At 39.1% G+C, this 20,809-nt stretch overlaps 1 protein-coding gene across 3 annotated transcripts in view; it reads left to right on the forward strand.

Annotated features, from left to right (window-relative positions):
• Positions 1–20,378, forward strand: part of ACDO1 (Protein kinase superfamily protein) — a 36,366-nt gene extending 15,988 nt beyond the window's left edge. For 2 of the 3 annotated variants that reach the window (XM_082892194.1, XM_082892195.1), the window contains 7 exons: positions 2,399–2,594; positions 8,270–8,397; positions 9,594–9,665; positions 19,324–19,436; positions 19,557–19,704; positions 19,810–19,879; positions 20,008–20,378. In XM_082892194.1, coding sequence (XP_082748320.1) covers positions 2,399–2,594; positions 8,270–8,397; positions 9,594–9,665; positions 19,324–19,436; positions 19,557–19,704; positions 19,810–19,879; positions 20,008–20,072 — 792 coding nt within the window. In that variant the 3' untranslated portion in view covers positions 20,073–20,378. The remainder of the gene's footprint in view (positions 1–2,398; positions 2,595–8,269; positions 8,398–9,593; positions 9,666–19,323; positions 19,437–19,556; positions 19,705–19,809; positions 19,880–20,007) is intronic. The other variant, XR_014342535.1, reaches the window with a different exon arrangement.
• Positions 20,379–20,809: the final 431 nt, after the last annotated feature.

A 20,809-nucleotide genomic window follows, 5' to 3' on the forward strand; every position in this document is an offset into this window, starting at 1 on the left:
ACATGTCAAGCACATACTTCCTTTGTGAGATAAATATCTCATCCTTGGAGCGAGCAACTTCATTTCCCAAAAAATACTTCAAGCTCCCCAAGTCTTTGATTTCAAACTCACTGGCTAAATATTTCTTCAATAGAGGTATTTCCTCACTATCATCGCCCGTAAGAATTATGCCATCTACATAAACAATGAGTGCTGTAGTCTTACCACTTGAGGAATGTTTCACAAATAAGGTGTGATCTACCTGACTCTGTTTGAAACCATATTTAAGCATAGCCTGAGTGAATCTCTCAAACCAAGCCTTTGGAGACTGTTTAAGACCATATAATGACTTCCGAAGCCTACATATTTTGCCTTCTGTCTGATGATCCTCAAAACTAGGAGGAATGTCCATATATACCTTTTCTTCGAGGTCATCATGAAGAAAGGCATTCTTTACATCAAACCGATGAAGTGGCCAATCTAGATTAGCTGCTAGAGAGAGAAGTACTCTGACTGAATTCATCTTAGCCACGGGTGCAAAGGTCTCCTGATAATCAACGCCATATGTCTGAGTGAACCCTTTTGCCATAAGTCTAGCCTTGTAACGCTCAATAGAACGATCCACTTTGTGTTTCACAGTATACACCCATTTGCATCCCACAGATCGTTTGTCCTTAGGTAACTCAGTCAATTCCCAAGTGCCATTCTTCCTAAGTGCTTTCATTTCCTCAATCATGGCAAATTTCCACTCAGAGGTGGCAAGAGCATCGTGAAAATGGTTAGGAATGCTAACAGAGGAAATATTTGACACAAAAGCTCTATATGAGGACCTAAATGGGTTTGGATCAAAAGCAAAAGAACGGATCCAAAATGTGTTCTCCCTATTAAAAGACTAGTCTAGGGCACAATTAATTGATTCAAGCCATCAGCCCAATGTTTAGTGCCTGAAGCGTGAATAAAGTACAGTATAAAATGGGTCTCTCTAGGCCCCACCTACAAGCACCAAGTAATAGGCTACAATTAATTCACATGCCATACACTAAACATATATTTAAAATTAAATAGGCATGGCATTAATTAGGCATCATAATCATTAATAAATAAAAAATTATATACGCCTATAAAATATTCCTCCAAGGCTTGTTACAACATACTTGCCCTATGGTTTTAGTTGAACATCTCCATTTGAGTATTACCTCACCCCCTAACGCCTCAAGTCCTCCATCTCTCCAATAGCACGCATATGTTCTCAAGCCAACCTAGGTTGGAAGTGTGGTCTAGGGACTCCTTTAGGGATGGTGCCACTATTATAGGGCAACCTTGACCTACCCTTTGATCCACACAATGAATCTTTAATCATTTGACTTAGCAGTTGAAGCTAAGTGTTTGTCAATGTATTTTTGCTCCTTCGAGGGACTTGTACGTTAGTTGATCTTAGAGAGAATGGGATTTCTCCATCATCCTTACCCTCTAAGGATGAGTGTTATGCTCAATGTGCCTTTATACTAGAGGAGCAAGTCTTATATCTTGACAAATTAAGTTTTTGAAATAATTGTGTCAGGCTAGATAGAGGAGGCCACTTATCTATTGTGCTAATTCACAAACAAACTTACCTCCATGGGCCTGGCTCTCCTGTATGGAGTTTAGTAGTAGGAAACTCTTATGGGGGTCTCGCTCCTGCCCCAACTCCCACTCAAGTTCCCAACCTTAAACTCTTCTCTGGGGCCCTTGCTCCCCCGTCTCCACCCTAGCCTCCTCTTCCACTTCGTGCAACTATGGTATGGAGGCTTTCATCTCTTTTATCTTTCTCTTAGAGGTTTTGGTTCTCCATTTCTCTCTCTCTCTCTCTCTCTCTCTCTCTCCTCCTCAAGTAATCTCAGCTATGACTCATATCATATCCATTGGTCTAATGTGTCCGATTTGTTTTACAATACTTTCCTAATGCACAACCAGCTCAGCCACTTCCATCCACACTTGGCGAAGCATACATAAGAAATGCCTAATTTTGTGCTTCTTTTTTTTTTTTTGGATAAAAATGCATTAAAATTTAAATGAATGTGATGTTCTATCTAATAATTGTTGAAAAAGACAGTTACAGTTATTTTTGGATAGTGCTTTTGAATTTCGTACATGTAAAATATATTAAAATTAAAATGCATATTAATGACCCTTGCCTTTATTTCTTTGGGTTGGTAGCTTTTTTTATGCGTTCAAGAACACAATGTAGCCACCAAAAATGTGAAGTTCATGGATTTGTTATGGCTATTCTTGCTTTTTTGGAGTTTGCATAATTATTCCTGTGATATAATATTACTTTGTGTAGGATAAAAGCTTTTGCTTTGCTTCCCTGTTTAATCTACTTTTAGTCTGAGAACAGTAAGAGAAATATTTACATTCAACTTTTCTTACTCTTTTTCAGCAAAACAAACAGATTCTGATTGATGCTGTTGTCCATGCTGTGAATGAGGACTATGTTGAGATGGCAAATGACTTCACCAGGCTTGGTTTCCTGGCTAGTGGAACTGATGTCTCACCCATTATACCTGCTTTGGAAGCAATCTGGCAGAACTCTGTTGGTAAAGGACTCTCTGATTTTAATTTCAGAAGTGTTACAGGTAAGATTTATGTCCAATTTTCGTTTAACCCATTCTAGTTTTTGCTCTTGTTTCTTAAAACTGTATCTTTGTTCAATTGGATTCTACTTTATGATGTTCCCAAGTTTTCATAATGAAACAGTATGTTGTTGATTGTGAGGATTGTTATGACAAGTCATGCCTTTCAATCCATATGTCAATATACTTATATGTGTGTGTGTGTATATCTTAAGCTACATAATAATAGGAGTTTTTGGGCAGTACAAAGGCTACTTTCTACTTCTCTCCATTTTATTCTTCATCATATTTTGAATTCGAACCTTATCGCTCTTATTCTTTTATCCCTTATCATTTACTTAAATTTCTTAATTATTTTTTCTTACAAGGTTTGCCTAATGACATCTACATTTTACATTCATTTCTAAACCTAGTCAATTGTTTTTTTCCTTTGATGTTTATATTGTCCGAAAACTCCTTCCTTCTTTTCCCTTCAAGGTTGTATTCATCTTTTCTACAAATTCCTCCTTGTTGAGGGTTTTTCTAAATCCCCCGTCTTCCGTCTGGTCATTCGTTGTGGTTGGCCTATGTGGAGATGGCTGCAGAATCTTTCCACCTTTTGAATTCGAACCTTATCCCTCTTATTCTTTTATCCCTTATCATTTACTTAAATTTCTTAATTATTTTTTCTTACAAGGTTTGCCTAATGACATCTACATTTTACATTCATTTCTAAACCTAGTCAATTGTTTTTTTCCTTGATGTTTATGTTGTCCTAAAACTCCTTCCTTTTCTTTTCCCTTCAAGGTTGTATTCATCTTTTCTACAAATTCCTCCTTGTTGAGGGTTTTTCTAAATCCCCCGTCTTCCGTCTGGTCATTCGTTGTGGTTGGCCTATGTGGAGATGGCTGCAGAATCTTTCCACCATCGCTCTCGTAAGGGGACGGGATATGATCTTGGTGGGATTGCGGACTGATCCACTCCGCTGACACCAAAACTTCACAAAAGGGAACAAGGATCTGGGTCCGAAATTAGAGCTAGGTTTTTGATTGGGCCTGAACTGGGAATAGAGGGGTGGGTCACAACTGAAGTATAATGGCTCAAATCGAAGGGAAAAATACATGTATATGTGTGTACAACTATGTATTCCCCCCCCCCCCCCCCGGCCAACGGTAGGATATATTTCTAAGATAGTGTTAGAATATAATATGTAAAGTGTTGCTTTAATAATTAGGTTAGTATAATAATTAGTATGCTTTAATAATGTACCTTTAATAATGTTGTTTGGTTTGTGCTTCTACTTTAGGTTTGTAATTGTTCTCCCTCTCCTCTATAAAGGAGAGAGCTCAACACAACATTCAATACATCAATCATAATACATACAATTTATTCTCTCTTTATCAATTTATCTTACATGGTATCAGAGCTAGGTTAACAACCTAGTCATTCTGCTTCACCGGCGGGCGGCAGCCTCGCCTTGGCCGCCCGCCGGACCTCTACCCATACCTTCACTCCGCTGCCACAAATTATTCTTCTTGCTCTTGATCTTGTTGTTGCTGCGCTACAGTAGTTTCTAACAAATTCCATGGCAGAACTTCACCTTCAAGATCAGAAATTCCATCTTGAACAACCCCAGGTCGGACCTTGCCGGCGAGACCGCCGCTGCTATGGCCACCGCCTCCGTCTTGAAAACTAGTACTTTTTCCGTCACCGACGATTTTCGCAGCGAACTCAGCGTTCCAGTGGATGATTTGGCAGACCTCGAATGGCTTTCTCATTTCGTGGAAGATTCCTTCTCCGAATATTCTCTAGCCGGAAAATTACCTGACAAAACCACCGGAAACCGGTCTGAACCGCTGGAAATTGCAGTCCTGGCCAAGTCATGTTTCACGACTCCGGTTCAGACCAAGGCAAGAAGCAAGCGGCTAAGAACCGGTTCACGAGTTTGGTCACTGGGCTCTCCTTCGCTGACCGAGACGACGTCGTCTTCTTCATCGTCTTCGTCGACCTTGTGTGAACTTCTCTCTCTCTCTCTCTCATGGTTACATTTTCGTTGAGGGGCAACACTAGTAGAGAGAAGTTCACAACCATGAAGTGAGGGCAGCAGCTGCTCGCTCTCTCAAGACGGTCTGCTCTCTCTCGGCAACTCTCTTTTCTGGGGCTCAAAGCTGCACTATATCTCTCTCTTTCAGTTTCCAGATGAACTGCCATCCAAGCTAAAGCATGATGAGCGTGGTCTGTTATCAATGGCAGCAGCATCACCTTCACGAAGCTCTCTCTCGGGGGAGCATGAAGACACAGAGCATCTGAGCTGAAAACAAAAACAACACACAGATACACGCATGCACAAACTCTCTCTCTCTCTCGCTGGTTTTATGGTAATGATCAACACACAAGCTCCCTCTCTCTTGCTGGTTTTATGTTCGGCAAACTCAACCACCTGCACCGCCATAACAACCATCCATTGACACACACACAGAAGAAGAAGAGAGCAGTTTGTGCTGAAACTGGGGCAAAACCCAGCTTGTTTTTTTCTCCAACAAAGCTCCGTCACTGTACCGCTGCTTGCTCACAGCCCGTGGCCTCCAGGCGCCGTCGTTGGAGGTCAATCTCCGGCCACACCTCCTGTGGTGTCCGCTCCACCGGTTTCAGTCTCACTCCTCTCCAGCCATGGGAGGCCTGATCAAACCATGCATTCATCAACTCTCTCTCGGTCACCATGCATGACCACAGAGCAACACACAACTCTCCCTCTCTCTTCTCGACATGACTTTTGGTACACGAGTTCTCTCTCTCTCTCTCTCTTCGAGGCCATGGAGTCATGAAGGGTGATGCTGGTTCGGTCTCACTGACTCGACTATCACACACACACACACACTGCCACCTCACTCACTCTCTCTCGGGTTAGGGAGGGAGAGGGCCATACACACACCCATTTTAAGAGACACCCATACACAACACACCACAGACTCATTATTATGCTTCCACTCTCCCCAACTTTCTTTATTTTATATATATATATATATATATCTCTTTTTATTATACTATATTACCCAAACACTCCACTTTCACACCACGCCGTCTGATCCCACTATCCCTTTTATTTATTTTATTTTATCTTCCTTCTTTAAAAAAAAAAAAAAACCATTGCCGGTTTTAACAAAACCGTGGGCCAAGAAACCCACGTGAACCAATCTCCTTTTTCCCTCACTCTCTCGTTTTGATTTCAAATATATTATTATTATTTCTTTATTTTTTATTTTTCTTTCACTTTATTTTTAATCTTTTTTTTTTTCCATTATTATTTCTGCTCCATATTATGTCATTCCTGCCATACGATTTGCAAAAAAAAAAAAAAAAAAAAAAAAAACACGTTTTATTCATGACAGGGATTCACCCCGCTCACCATTCTACACCAAAAAAAAAAAAAAAAAAAAAAAAAATTCAAACAAACAAACAAAAACAAAAACAAAACACCCACATCCACCGGCGGGATTTTTCTTCTCTACTCTGCCGCCGGTCTCTTCTTCTTGCCTCCGTCCTGCGCGGCCCTTGACGGTGCTGTCTCCGTGTTTCCCACGCCGCTGAGCACGTTCACTCCCTCCTGCTCCTCCACTGCAGCATATGGCGGACCTCCAAATCGGAACATCACGGTGGCCTTCCGCTTCAGATCCTTGTTTTCCGCTTTTAGCACACATATCTCTGCTCGCGCATCCTTATACATGCGCTGGAGCAGAGCCAGTTGGGCGTTTAACTGCTGCACCTCATTTGTCCTACTCTGAAGCCGGTGCGACAAGTTTGTGACTGCCGTCATCGTCTCCACACATGACTTCAATGTATATTGATTGGCCTCAATATCTGATTGTGCTGCCATTCTTTGCTCCACAGACCGCATAGGAAAGGTCAACGGAGCAAACTCAGGAGCGCTTGGTTGAGGTTCAAGGGCAACCGCATCAGTTATCTCTCTTGTGGACTCGTTGAGGTCTGGAAAGAGAGTGAGTGGACCACGGGAAGAAGAGGCCATGTTTTGGGTTGATGAGTGTTTCAGAGCAGCAGCGATTTCCGCCTGGTAATGTCAGAATGGGTTGGTTACAGAATGTTTCAGAATGACAATGCTCAGAGGTTTCAGCCTGGTTTGGTTTACACAGCCTCCGCATTGGTTTATATCGACAATGACGACGCGGCCGACACGCCGCTCTGTCGATCACGTGCATCGCCGCGTGTCTGGCGCGACTTTTGATGGCTCGCCGCTCGATGATTTCTGTCGGGCACGGCTTTTGATGCAGTGGGCGCGCCTTTTGAGGGTGCGACTTTTGAGGGCTCGATATATATATCCATGTATATCTTTTGGGCAGCCTATATACACACTCATATAGTGTCTTCTACATCGGTCCGACATGACCCCATAAACTGTCCTGACATTGATTCCGGTCAGCTTCTACATCGGTCCGACATGACCCCATAAACTGTCCCGACATTGATTCCGGTTAGCTTCTACAACGGTCCGGCATGACCCCGTAAACTGTCCCGACATTTATTCCGGTTAGCTCCTACAACGGTCTGACACGACCATACCGTGTCTTCAGCAACAATTTGACACAACCATACAGTGTCTCCTATCCTATTTTATTTTATTTTATTTTTCTACTCTCTCCAAACTCAAGTTGGTTGGTTCCTATCCTCCTTGAGTTTGAGGGGGGCTGTTAGAATATAATATGTAAAGTGTTGCTTTAATAATTAGGTTAGTATAATAATTAGTATGCTTTAATAATGTACCTTTAATAATGTTGTTTGGTTTGTGCTTCTACTTTAGGTTTGTAATTGTTCTCCCTCTCATCTATAAAGGAGAGAGCTCAACACAACATTCAATACAACATTCAATACATCAATCATAATACATACAATTTATTCTCTCTTTATCAATTTATCTTACAGATAGAATACCCTAGAATGTCCATTGAAAACAAACTTTTTGATTTCAAAGCTTTCCTTGCAAAATAAACTTTTTGATGGAAGTCCAAAACATACATAGATATATATGTTATGTATGTATATTTTTTGGGTATAATTATGAGTTTTTTTTTTTTTTTTGATAGCCAAATTTCAATTACAAAAATGCACATTTTCCCACAGATTTAGTGTAGCAAAGATCTTGGGTCTTCTTCCATCCAAGCCTTGAAGCCCTCTTCTTGGAGAACCATTCTTGCAAGATTATGAGCAACCTTTTTCCCTTGTCTTTGAACATGAGAACATGTACTGCAAGAAAAACCCCTCAGCATAACTTGGGTAGCCTGGATTTGAAGTTTAATTAGGTTAAATAATTATGTGTATGTGTGTGTGCACGTGCATGGATATAATTATATTAAATAAACCGAAGTTTGAGAGTTAATAAGTAGTTTAATTAGTTAATATGTGATTAAGTTAAAATTAGGTATATAAGAGAAAAAAGAAAGAGAAAAATAGTATTTTTTGAACAAGGGCAAAATAGTCATTTGATCTACCTATATTAGAACCATATAGGGTAAAGTTCTCTAGCCTCAAACCATAAGGGGGTAAAGTGAATTTTGCCTCATTATTGACAATTTCGCATTGTCACAAGTTAGTTGTAGTAAGAGATTACAGGATCATGCAATCAATTTTGGTTTTACCTCTATATTAAGTAATGAGTATTCAGTTGACCTATGTTGTAAATGCTGCAGGGAAATTCAATCAACTGGTATATCAGTATCCTATCAGAATCCCGGAGAGATTTTCTCTTGTTATACGTTCTTTATTGACTCAAGAGGGAATTTGTTTCACAATGAAGCCGGATTTCAAATTTCTTGAGGTGAACCATTGTTTCTTAAATTTTGTGGACCACAAAATGCATACAAATTGCACATAAGCTTTGGATGAGAGATCACTAGGTTTGTTATTCGTTGGATTTGATAGAGGAGTGTCTCTTTGAAATAATACAAAGAGATTGATAGGTATCATTATCAGTATAATCTCCAGTACTCATTGGTTACACTTGGAACCATTAACCTCTCTCTCTCGATACCTATTGGTTGAAGAAATAAAACAGGACCATGTTGATGGCAAAAAAGATGTCTTATTCACCTGATGTTTATTAATTATAAAACAACATGCACGGCCTGCAACTTAGACTTGTATTTGATGTTTTTTTGTCAAGTGAGTAATTTAATACCAAAAGATAAGATTATAATGCAACTCAATACATGTACCCACTGGTACACACAACCCTGAAGGGCACAGATCTCCCATCAAGAAAAACACTTGAGACAAACAAGCTTAGCCGCAAATAATATCCTCTCAGTTCCAGAAGCTAGACTAGACACAACACCACACCCTAAAAAGAGTCCACCCAAAACCTTCTGCCGGAAAAATAATAGAGCAATAAAACCCGAGGCCATTGAACCAACGTATCCAAAGTGGAAAAAATAATCCAAAGTACTAGTAGTTGATTTCGTCATTCTGCTGGATATATCCAGCAATTGTTTTTTTGATCAATATGTCCAGAAATATGGAGATGTAAACTCTATGTTCAAACATAACATTGTGCATAGGCTTCCCAGAAATGATATTTCATTAACTCAAATTTGGCTTTACTCCAGTGAGACTACAGGCTTCTGGCGTTTTTCAAATTTCATTGCATGAAAGCTAAAATATACTGAACTCTATTAATAATGCTTATGCTCTCATTTATTTGTATCACAGCAATAGAAACAGGAGTACACAAATGACATCAATTATTAGTTATAGGTCAGCTTATACCAGGTTCATAATATCATTGTACTGAAACATTCATAGTCTGATGTTAACCTGAAAAATATACACTGCTTTCCATAATTAAGCACCTCCTGTATTAATGAGTTAAGCAAAATACCCTTTTTATGAATTAAGCGGAATAGCCCTCTCATCACCTTGAAAGCATTGCTGTTAAACTTTTACATCATGCTGTTTATTATTCATGCCTGGTCATTATATTATATGTTTGTTTACTAATAACTGACAGTTTACTAGGTTGCCTATCCATATGTGGCAAAGCGGCTTTTGACAGACCCTAACCCTGCCCTACGGGAACGCCTCATACAGGTCAGTTGGAACCATTCTCAGAAAGATTTTCCAGACTTATTGTTTATGGCTTGTTTGGAGTTAAAATGCTTGAGAACAATTATTTTCAATTTTGGATAGTGCCTTGCCCTATGTTACACACAAACTTCTTATGCCTAACTAACCAGCACCTTTTGTATTTATTCTAGTTCTTAGTACTAAATCTAGTGATTACAATTCTACCTGGCTGAATCATGTAGAGCAATTGTATTTTGACATGTCTACTGAAAGTCATGTCATGCATTGAGTCACTTCAGCTCATCACAATGTGATGCAGTGTATAATACCTGCTGTAAAATTTTTCACTTGAATTGATTAAACTCCAGGAGCAGTATTTTTAAAAGAAATATCAAATTAGTTACAAGGACAACTCAGAAAATCTAAGCAAGTTTTTAGTTTGTGTTTCATTTTATGCTTGATTTAGTTTATCGTGCTAATAAATTGTAAAAGGTTTTTATTTATTTATTTTTTTAAATATATATATATTTTAAGAATAGAATGGATAAAGAAGGTATTTGGGACTTGAAAGATGATGCTAACACTATGTGAAACTCGATGACCAATTGTATGAGGAGAATCTCAAGGGAAGTTCTTGGAGAGTTGAAAGGAAAGGGACCCAACTTTTGGGAAACTTGGTGGTGGAGGGAGGAGGTCTAAGTGGTAATAAAGACGAAAAAAGAAAGTTTTAAAAAGTGACAGAATGATAGAACTGAGGAAAACCTGAAGAGCTACAGATTGGCTAATAAGGAGGTCAAAAAAGTAGCGTAAGTTGAAAGCCTATGATGACCTATACACTAGACTAGATAGTAAGGAGGGAAAGAAGAGGATATGCAAACTTACTAAGATAAGAGAGACAAAAACAAGAGATTTTAATCAGGTTAAGTGCATCAAGAGTGAGGACTCTAAGGTGTTGGTGAAGAATGAAGAGATTAAGGAGAGGTGAAAGAACTATTTTGAGAAGTCGTTAAATAAGGAACATGGAGGTAGGTCAAAAGGAGAGGAAGTAGGCAGTAATAAGGAAAACTAGGACTATAGATTCTATTGTAGGGTTAGGAATTTTGAAGTGGAGATTGCACTTAAGAAGATGAAATCGAATAAGGCTTTAGGACCTGATGATATCCCTATTGAAGCTTGGAAATGTTTGGGTAAGAAGGGGGCCGTTTGGTTGACTAGGTTATTTAGAAAGATTTTGTTGACTAGGAAAATGCCAGAGGAGTGGAGGAAGAGTATTTTAGTGCCAATATATAAGAATAAAGGAGATGTCTAGAATTGCAACAACTATAGATGAATCAAGCTAATGTGTCATACAATGAAAGTATGGGAGAGAGTGATGGAACGTCGATTGCGAGATATAATAGAGGCATCAGAGAATCAATTTAGGTGTATGCCTGGTAGGTTAACAATGGAAGCGATCTATCTTTTGAGGAGAGTAATAGAAAAGTATAGAGAAAAAAAGAGAGGCATTCATATGGTTTTTATCGATCTTGAGAAAGCATATTATAGAGTGTCTTGGGATATAATCTAGTGGGTGCTAGAGACGAAAAGGGTGACAACAGGTTACATTGATGTGATTAAGGATATGTATGAAGGTGTGGTGACCACTATTAAATCGCCTGTTGGAGAGACACGTGAATTTTCAATTATTGTAGGGTTGTACCAAGGATCAATCTTAAGTCTTTATCTTTTTGCTTTAGTTATGGATGAGTTGACGCGAAATATTTAGGATGATGTGCAATGATGTATGCTTTTTGTAGATGATATTGTGTTATTGAATGAGATTAGAGAAGGAGTTAACACCAAGTTGGAGACTTGGAGAAAAATACTTGAATCTGAAGGATTTAGGATAAGCAGAACTAAAATAGAGTATATAGAATGTAATTTTAGTAACAATCACAATGCAAGCAGAGGAGAAGTGAAGATTGAGACCAAGAACTACCTAAGAGTGAACATTTTCGTTATCTAGGATCGATTATCGCAACGGCTAGGGAGATTGGAGCGGATGTGGTCCATAGAATTAAGGCGGGATGGCTTAAGTGGAGGAGTGCGTTTGGAGTATTGTGCGATAAACGAGTACCCACTAGACTAAAAGAGAAATTCTATAGAATGGCTATTGGACCAACGATGTTGTATGTGACAGAATGTTAGGCAACTAAGAAACAACATGTAGATAAGATGAGTATTGCTGAGATGAGGATGTTAAGGTGGATGTGTGGCAAGACTAGAAAAGACAGAGTTAGAAATGAGTATATTCGAGAATGGGTAAGAGTAGTACCGATAGAAGATAAGTTGAGAGAGAATAGTTTGAGATGGTTTGGTTATATACAACGGAGACCAACGGAGGCAGTAATGAAGAGATGCGATACAATGACAGTAGATAGTAGTGTTAGAGAAAGGGGTAGACCTAGATTGACGTGGACTAGTATAGTAAATAGAGATATGAATTTTCTTAATTTGACAAACGAAATGGCCGTGGATAGAGTCAAGTGGAGAAGAATGATTCATGTAGCCGACCCTATTTGATGGGACTTAAGGCTTGGTTTGGTTTGGTTTGGTTTATTTTAGCGGTCAAGAGTTTGGTAACTTTTGAATTTCCTAGATGTGGGCTGTGGTAACTCTTGAGTTTTAGTATGAGTGATGTTAGCATCGGGGTCTTGTTGTGTGGTGTTGCAAAGCTACAGAATTGGTTTTACGGGTTAGTTTTTCGATGGAGTCCAAATCCTATTTGAGTTAAGAGCACTTAGAACTCTTTGTTTTAAATTTATTTGAGAAGAAATTTAGGCTCCATTTGGATGAGTGGATTTGAAATGAAGGGATTTGTGGTTCAACTTCATAAAACTATTGGATGGTTCACTAGTTGAGGTAGATTGGTAATTTTCAAGTGAATGATTGAATTGAGATAGAAAAGATGTATTTTGTTAAAATCCTTGTACAAGGAGAATCATTTATGGAAGGATTTCAAATAATTACTTATTTCAAATCTACATTCCAAAATTCTATGTTTTATTAAAATCTATTGGTGGGTAGTTGGTGGTGGCTTGGGAGAGGAGGGTTGTGAGGGTGGGGAAGGGGCGGCGGTAGAGGAGGGAAGGGGTTGGGAGGAGGCAACAGGGAAGGAAGAGTGGTAGAGGAGGGATGAGGTGGTACTAGTGTCGGTGTCGGTGTCGAAGATGCGGCAGAGGTTGATGATGGGTTTAGCTAGGGTTAGGGTTTGAAGTTGAAGATGAGGGTAGTATGGGTATCAGGTAGTGTGAATTGAGAGAAATAAAAAAATCAAAATTGTGTGGTGTGCATTGAGAAATGGTGTGTATTGAGATGAATGGTGGTGTGTAAATAGAGCTACTCCTATCCTTGGGAGCCTTAGCAGAATTTGTCATATCCACCAAATTGATTTTGTGAAGCAGAGTTCCACATTGCCAAAGTGCGAAAATGATGTGTAGTATATAAGTGTGGGGGCTCCCTTACCGTAATAGCTAGGTTTTGGGATTGAATTTTACTTGAGACCGTATAACATGGTATTGGAGTTAGAGTACTAGGGATGGGTATAGTGTGTGCCCCTAGCTTGCATGTTGCAGGTGTTGTTGAGTGATAATGCTACATGTGAGGGAGGATGTGAAGTGAAGTCTCACACTGCTTGGGTATGAAAGTAATGTGCAGTCTAAGTGTGAGAGTACCCTCACTTTAATAGCTAACTTTTGGGTTTAAGTTCTACTCAAGATTGTGTAACAGATCCAAGCACTTGTTACAAAACTAACAAACTTCAACTGACAAAACTCACTAGAAATTACTTGTGGAATCAGAGGCTACTCATAGAAGGTTGTAACCTGGAAGAGGAATATAGACAAAATAGTCCAAAAGGTTCAGACAGACATGCTTGAGGCTAAGAACTCATCGAAAACTAAAAAATCAAGTTACATAACCCTCCAGAATGTCAAATCGGCACTCAAGGGTCAAGTTCTAAGCATTGATTCAAGCCAAAACCTCTAATTGAAGATTTTTTTCGAAAATAGCCCCCCTTGTAAGATTTCTGAATGTTTTCTGTATATTCAAAATGTACGTAATACAAAGATTACAACCGATATTTATAGCAATCCTAAACCTAATCTGTAATAGGAAATAGCCCTATACAATCAATTTACAATCAATCAAATATGCACAACCAACCTAATTGATATATTTCCATAATTACATAATATTCCCACACCCCCGCTCAAACTCAAGGTGTTTTAACAGAAAACACTGAGAGTTTGCCAAAAAGAAACTGAAATCGAGCAGAGGTGTGAGTCTTCGTAAAGAAATGAGCAAGTTGCAATGCTGAAGAGACGAAGGGAAGCAAGATGGAACCAGACTGCAAATGTTGACGTACAAAATGACAATCAATCTCAATGTGCTTTGCCTGTTCATGAAAGACAGCGTTATGTGCAATCTGAATAGCATTGTAGTTGTCACAGTAAAAGGAGGTCGGAGAAGACTGAGGGACACCTAAATCAGTCAAGAGACAACGAAGCCAGGCAACGAAGCCAAACAATCTCAGCAGTGGCATGAGTCATAGCACGATACGCAACCTCAGCAGTGGAACGCGCAACAACAGTCTGTTTTTTGCTCTTCAAAGAAATCAAGGAATCACCAAGAAACATGCAGAAGCCAGAAGTGGACTTGCGATCAGTGACATCACCAGCCTAATCAGAATCAGCATAAGTTACCAAGTCCAAAGAGGAAGTAGAAGACAATAGTAAACCCTGAAATATAGTACCACAGAGATAGCGAAGAATCCGAAGCAAAGCAGCCCAATGTGTAGAACGAGAAACAGAAACGAACTGACTAACCACATGAACAACATAGGCAAGATTAGTGCGAGTAATTGTCAGATAGATTAAGCAACCCATGAGCTCTTGATATAAAGTAGGATCATCTAGAAGAACACCATCAGTAGGGATGAGCTTTACATTAAAGCTCAATGGGGATATTAGAAATCTTAGTGTCAGTAAGACCGGCACGATGAATAACCTCATTGGCATACTTAGCTTGAGAGAGAAAGTAGCTCTTGGGAGAAGAAGCTAAAATACCGTAAGGAGCCCAGATCCTTCATTTCAAAAGTACGGAAAAGATGCTGCTTGACTTCAAAGATAACAGAAGAGTCAGAGCCAGTGATAATCATATCATCCATATACAGTAATAAGGTAACAAATCCAGCAGAGGTGTGGAGAAGAAATAAAGCAGAGTCCTGAGCACAAGGATAAAACCCAAGTGCAGTAACAACAGTCTGAAAGCGATCATACCAAGCACGAGGAGACTGCTTCAGACCATACAGAGCATGCTGAAGGCGACAAACTTGTCCAGAGGAATGGTGAAGGCCAGGGGGAGGACGCATGTAAACCTTCTCGGTGAGATGGCCATTAAGAAAAGCATTCTTAATATCCATCTGATAAAGAGGCCAAGAACGAACAGCAGCGATAGAGATAAAAGTACGGACAATAATCATCTTGGCAACAGGAGTAACGGTCTCCTTATAATCAATACCATACTCTTGTGAGAAACCTTTGGCAACCAGACGAGCTTTGTGGCGCTCAAGAGAACCATCAGAATGAGTCTTGACTTTGTAGACCCATTTGCAACCAATTAGATCTTTACCAGCAGGCAAAGGAATCAACTCTCAAGTACTAGCTTTTTGTAAAGCTGACAACTCATCCTCTATAGCTTGAAACCAATGGGGATCCTGATAGGCCTCTTTGTAAGACTGAGGTTCTGAAAAAGAATTAATAGCAGACAAAAAAGTATGATAGGGAGCCGAAAAACATGTATTAGACTAACCCAACTTGTTTGGAGGATGACGCGCTCGAGTAGGATTTCGGTGTGCAGTAAGATCAGAGTCGTCAGAAGCAAGAGAATCAGCAGTAGGAGTAAAGACAATTGGTGGAGAGAGAGCTTGGTGACGTGAACAAACTAACAACGGAGGAGGAGAAGGAGCAGGCTGGGGAGACGGAGGAGAAAATGGAGTAAGGTCATGGGGAGCAGTAGAGATGTACTCATCAGAAGGGACCTCCGAAGGAAATTGATCAATATGAACCAAATCTTTTTTGAAAATCGGAGCAGTGATAGGAGGAAGGTGAAAGTAACGCAGCCGTTCAAGAAAAGAAACATGATGGGAGACATAAAGACGATGGAAAACAGAGTCGTAACATCGATAGCCTTTTTGAGTAGGATTATAACCCAAAAAGATACAGAGGACAAACCGGACACTAAGTTTGGTCTAATCTTTGCGGGAAAGGACAAAACAGGCAGACCGAAACACACGAAGGAGGGAGTAATTAGGAATTTGGAAGAACAAAGCCTCATAAGGAGACCAACCAGAAAGAAGGGGAGTTGGCATGCAGTTAAGAAGAAAAGTAGTAGTAAGAACGGCTTTTTCTTAAAAAGGAGTCGGAACTGAGGCAGAGAGAAGAAGAGACCTAGTTGTCTCAAGGAGATGATGGTGTTTACACTTGGCTTGACCATTTTGGACAGGTGTATCTGTATAGGAAGTTTGGTGAATGGTACCCAAATTGGCCAAATACTCATATAACTCATTTTTAAAATATTCTCCACCCAAGTCAGACTGTAACACTTTAATTGTAGACTCGAATTGAGTAGTAATCATAGACTGAAAGGTACAGTATATTTGACAGAAATCGAACTTATGAGTCATAAGATAAACCCAAGTATAATGGGTGCAGTCATCAACAAATGACACAGTATGCAGAACCCCTTTTGGTGAGAACAGGAGAAGGGCCCCAAACATTAGTATGAACTAAAGAAAACGGTGTATCAAATATAGAAATACTTTTACGAAAAGGTAAGGCTGTCATTTTGGCAAGTTTACACCCCCGACATTCAGTAGGTTTACTAGGAGAAACTTTACCCAATATACCTGATTGAGCTAAAGACCGTAAGCGGTCAGCAGACAAATGCCCTAATCTAGAATGCCATAAATAGAAAGGACTGGACAAAGAATCTAACTGAAAAGAGAAAAAGGCAGTCGGAGAGGTTGTTATAGGCAGATGCAAACTCTCTACTATATAGAGGTCTCAAACTCTACGACCAGTCCCAATCTGCTGTTTGGACATCTGATCTTGCACAAAAGAGATAGAAGAAGAAAAGATAACATCAAAACCGGAGGCATCAAGCTGACTGATAGATAATAAACTGACAGATAATTGAGGAACATAAAGGACATATGGAATAGGGACAGTAGACATAGTAGATGGTAAGACAGACCCAACAGATATAATAGACATACCAGACCCATTGGCAGTATAAACAATAATAGAAAGGGGAGGGAGACTACAATTTTGAAGTAAGAAGAAATAGGGAGTCATATGATGAGAGATACAAGAGTCAAAAATCCAGACAGACGAAGAGATACCTGAAGAAGACCCAAGCAAACCTAAATGAAGAGAGGAAATAATGAGGATGACTGGGAGGTAGACAATATATGCGGAAGCTGACTAATCAGAGCACTCAAGGAAGCCAAGTCAGGATCAGGAGTCGGAGCAGATGCAGTATAATTGGCGGGAGGCTGAAAAGTACTCGGAGGAGGGGCGCGGAACTGGATTGAAAACTGCTGAGAAGACAAGGCTGACAGCCATCCCTTCTTGGGACAGTGATACTTCCAATGGCCCCTCTAATGGCAAAATGCACACTTATCTGAAGCCAGAGACATCATAATAACCAGAAAACTGCGGGGTTCCCGTGTAATAACTCAAAATAGAACAAAAATAGTCAAACTAAGGGTCTAAACATAATAACCAAAAAGCTTGTGAATCAACCACAATCAGAATTAGAGCAAGTCCCACAAAACCAAAGTCACGAACGAAGTTAGAGCTCTCCTGACCATGTGAACCAAAGTTTGGAGATGGAGAGTGAAATCGCGAAGCAGATGCTGAAGGGTCACAGAGAGAACAATGAACAAGGAGCAATAGTAACCCAAGGAAGATAGAATCAGCCGTGGAACCAATCACGATGAGCCAAAGACAAAAGACGAGCCATGATGAGGAGTCGGCTAGCAATCGCGAAACACTGAGATGAAGAATCCAGATGTATTGACTGCCAATCGCGAGTCGACTACCAACCACGAACAGATGGGTCACGAATCAGATGGGTCACGAACAAGAGAGCAATGGAGACGGTGAACCATGTGAGCCGATGAACCTTATCAGAACTTCAGATGAGTTTGGCGAACTGGAAATTGTACCTACGAAGTTTGATGGCGAACTACGTAAGTTGATGAACCTGATCAAAACTTCAAATCAGATAGAACAAGAAGGATATCACAAATCAAGAGAGAGAGAACTCTATCGATTCGTGACTCGGAAACCAGCTAGGGTTACGAACATAGCTCTGATACCATGTAAGATTTCTGAATTTTTCTGTACATTCAAAATGTACGTAATACAAAGATTACAACCAATATTTATAGCAATCCTAAACATAATCTATAAAAGGAAGTAACCCTATATAATCAATGTACAATCAATTAAATATGCACAATCATCCTAATTGATATATTTCCATAATTACATAATATTCACATATAACCCCCCCCCTCTTTTCAAAAAGTAAAGAAAAATAATATATATATATATCAAATGTACTAGAAAAATTACTAGTGAACTTCTCTCTCTCAATTTTGAGCATACTAGTGATTTTTGTTTTTGTTTTTTCACATGTTGAGGAAGAAAAAGGAATAACGAAGATGATCCTAAGATGAAGATGAACTCTTTTTACAACAGTACAATAAGGATTAAACTTTGATACCAAGTAAAAGAGATACAGTAAAAGAGGAGAATAAGCGAATGATAAGAAACAATTTGGGTTCACTCCCATGAACACTTGTATTTATATTGAAATGGTCAAAAATACATAATTACCCCTAAGATAAAACATCTAATAGGTAAACAAGAGTATTATCAATAAGTTCCAGGATAGATAGAAGGAAGATGCTATAATTGTGGTGATGATTGGGAGAGCGAAGGAAGGATGTGACGCATAAGATATTTAGTTTGCACAACATAACGTCATCAAGGTGCATTTCTTAATGATCCATTCCTTATGGTACTATTAACAAGAGATTTGTTTTTTGACAGACATAGATAATGTGGCTCCATGAGCGACATTGAGGAATTCCTTGTAGGCTGAATCTGCAGCATGAGCACTCACCATTGTTGAGGTGCAAATGACATATCAATTGAGGTTATCACTTAAGGTTGTTTATGTCTAACTCATAGGCCACTATAAAACTGGGGCGATAAGTTTGGGTGGGGAGGAGGAAGATGGAGCCCTTTTGTAGGTAGCTCAATTGGCTTGTATATATATATATATATATATATTCTGTGGTTGTAGAAGTATAGAAGAAGGGAGGTGACTATAATTCTAGAAACCTCATATGAAGTCTGTAACCTGTTCTACATGCTTTGAGACAACAACTAAAATGCTAGTGTGATAATCGCTTTCCAGTGAACTTGTTCTCTACTTTATTTAGATTTTCTTCTATGTTTCACCTATCATTCTTCAATATATTGCCGAATGGCCTTATTGGCCTTGTTCAGTTTCCGTCTCGTGGTTTTTTTCAACTTGTAATTCTGTTCTGATTTGCTTTATGGATTAGGTTTTGTTTAAAGATGGTGTTTTCCAGTGGAAACGGCTTGAAAATCTTATTGTTCTGGCTAAGGAAAATGTGGCAAAGATGAGCAGCAACCCTGCGTTGAAAGTGAATAACACGTCTGTACCTCAATGGCACATTCGCTATGTTGTTTTCTATCTGCTTAAGAATATCGTGCTATGCATTGCAATTGACTTATGTAATTATCTATAAATTATATTTTCTCTGCTTTTTACCAGGCAAACGTCAAGAGACTGGCAGGTTGATAGGAAATTGGACTTGACAGACACCATCAAAGATGGAGCTCGCCTTTTCTTAGTTGATGAAGGAATTCGAAGGCAACTTCTTCTTGCTCTGACTGAAGACTCCAAGCTTCACATTCAAGAGGTAATTTTATAATCTAATACGATTATTGTTATTGTTTTTTAAAATTGTCAACTATATAATTTAATCATGAGATTACTCAAACGTGGGAAGATGTGTCTTTTATAGCTTGTTGATGTATATAGACTGGTTGAAGACCAAATAGATATACCCTCGGTGGCTTTGGAAGTAGCACAAGGTAAAATTTCATCAAATATGGGTACTGATTAATTTGGTAGTTAAAATTACATACGAGGTTAATTATGTCCTTTAGTGACTGTTGTGCATGTTTTTTGAGTTTATGTGGGGGACTTGTGTTACTTGCAGATTTACCATCTGTTGCCCGGGATATCATGCTTTCCTGGACTAATTCCGTTTTATCTGATAGATGATCAAAGTTATGATGTATATGCATCAATCAGTTCACTAATATTGTTGGGAGCACCAAAGCTTGTCTAGTCTTAAAGCTTACATTCTTCTTCACTTGGTAAGAGCCTCCGTTATATATTGTAAATATTCTGTTGCAATGACAACCAAATGTTGTAGTTATTAATTAGTAAAAAAAGAAAATATAATGTCTTATTGTATTAAAAAAAATAAAAATTCTTTCGTTTAGAAAGTTATGTGCCAAAATTTATGTGACAACGAGCTTGACAAGGATTGGCATGATAGAAGAAATCAATCTTTGACTTTGGCAATAGTTGCGTGTCCATCTTGTATTTGATTGTGGTTCCTTTTTTTCGCTTTTGAAGTTATAATAATAATAAGAATAATAATATATGATATTTGATTTTCATTATCATTGTGATTCTTTGCACTTGATTGTAATATGTCAATATCAAATAAAAGCACCAAACTGAAGGTCTTTTGGATCTTGACAAAATATGTCAATGGGAAAGAAAAATGAAATTATTTGCTACATTAATTTTTTGGGGGGTTAAATTGGAAACACCTCCCTTGCATCTCAGGAAGTTTTTCCACTCCCCCATGCATCTGCTCCAACATTGACACAATCTGCTCCACCTATTCAGGAGCAGGTTGCCTAAGACACTCATGGAAACAGTTGCGCCGCCCAATGCGCCAAATATTACAAATAACCCTCTGACAAAACATGAGGAGGTTAATGTGG

This window comes from Camellia sinensis, chromosome 10, assembly GCF_055761805.1.
Source record: "Camellia sinensis isolate YWXY chromosome 10, ASM5576180v1, whole genome shotgun sequence".
NCBI lineage: Eukaryota > Viridiplantae > Streptophyta > Magnoliopsida > Ericales > Theaceae > Camellia > Camellia sinensis.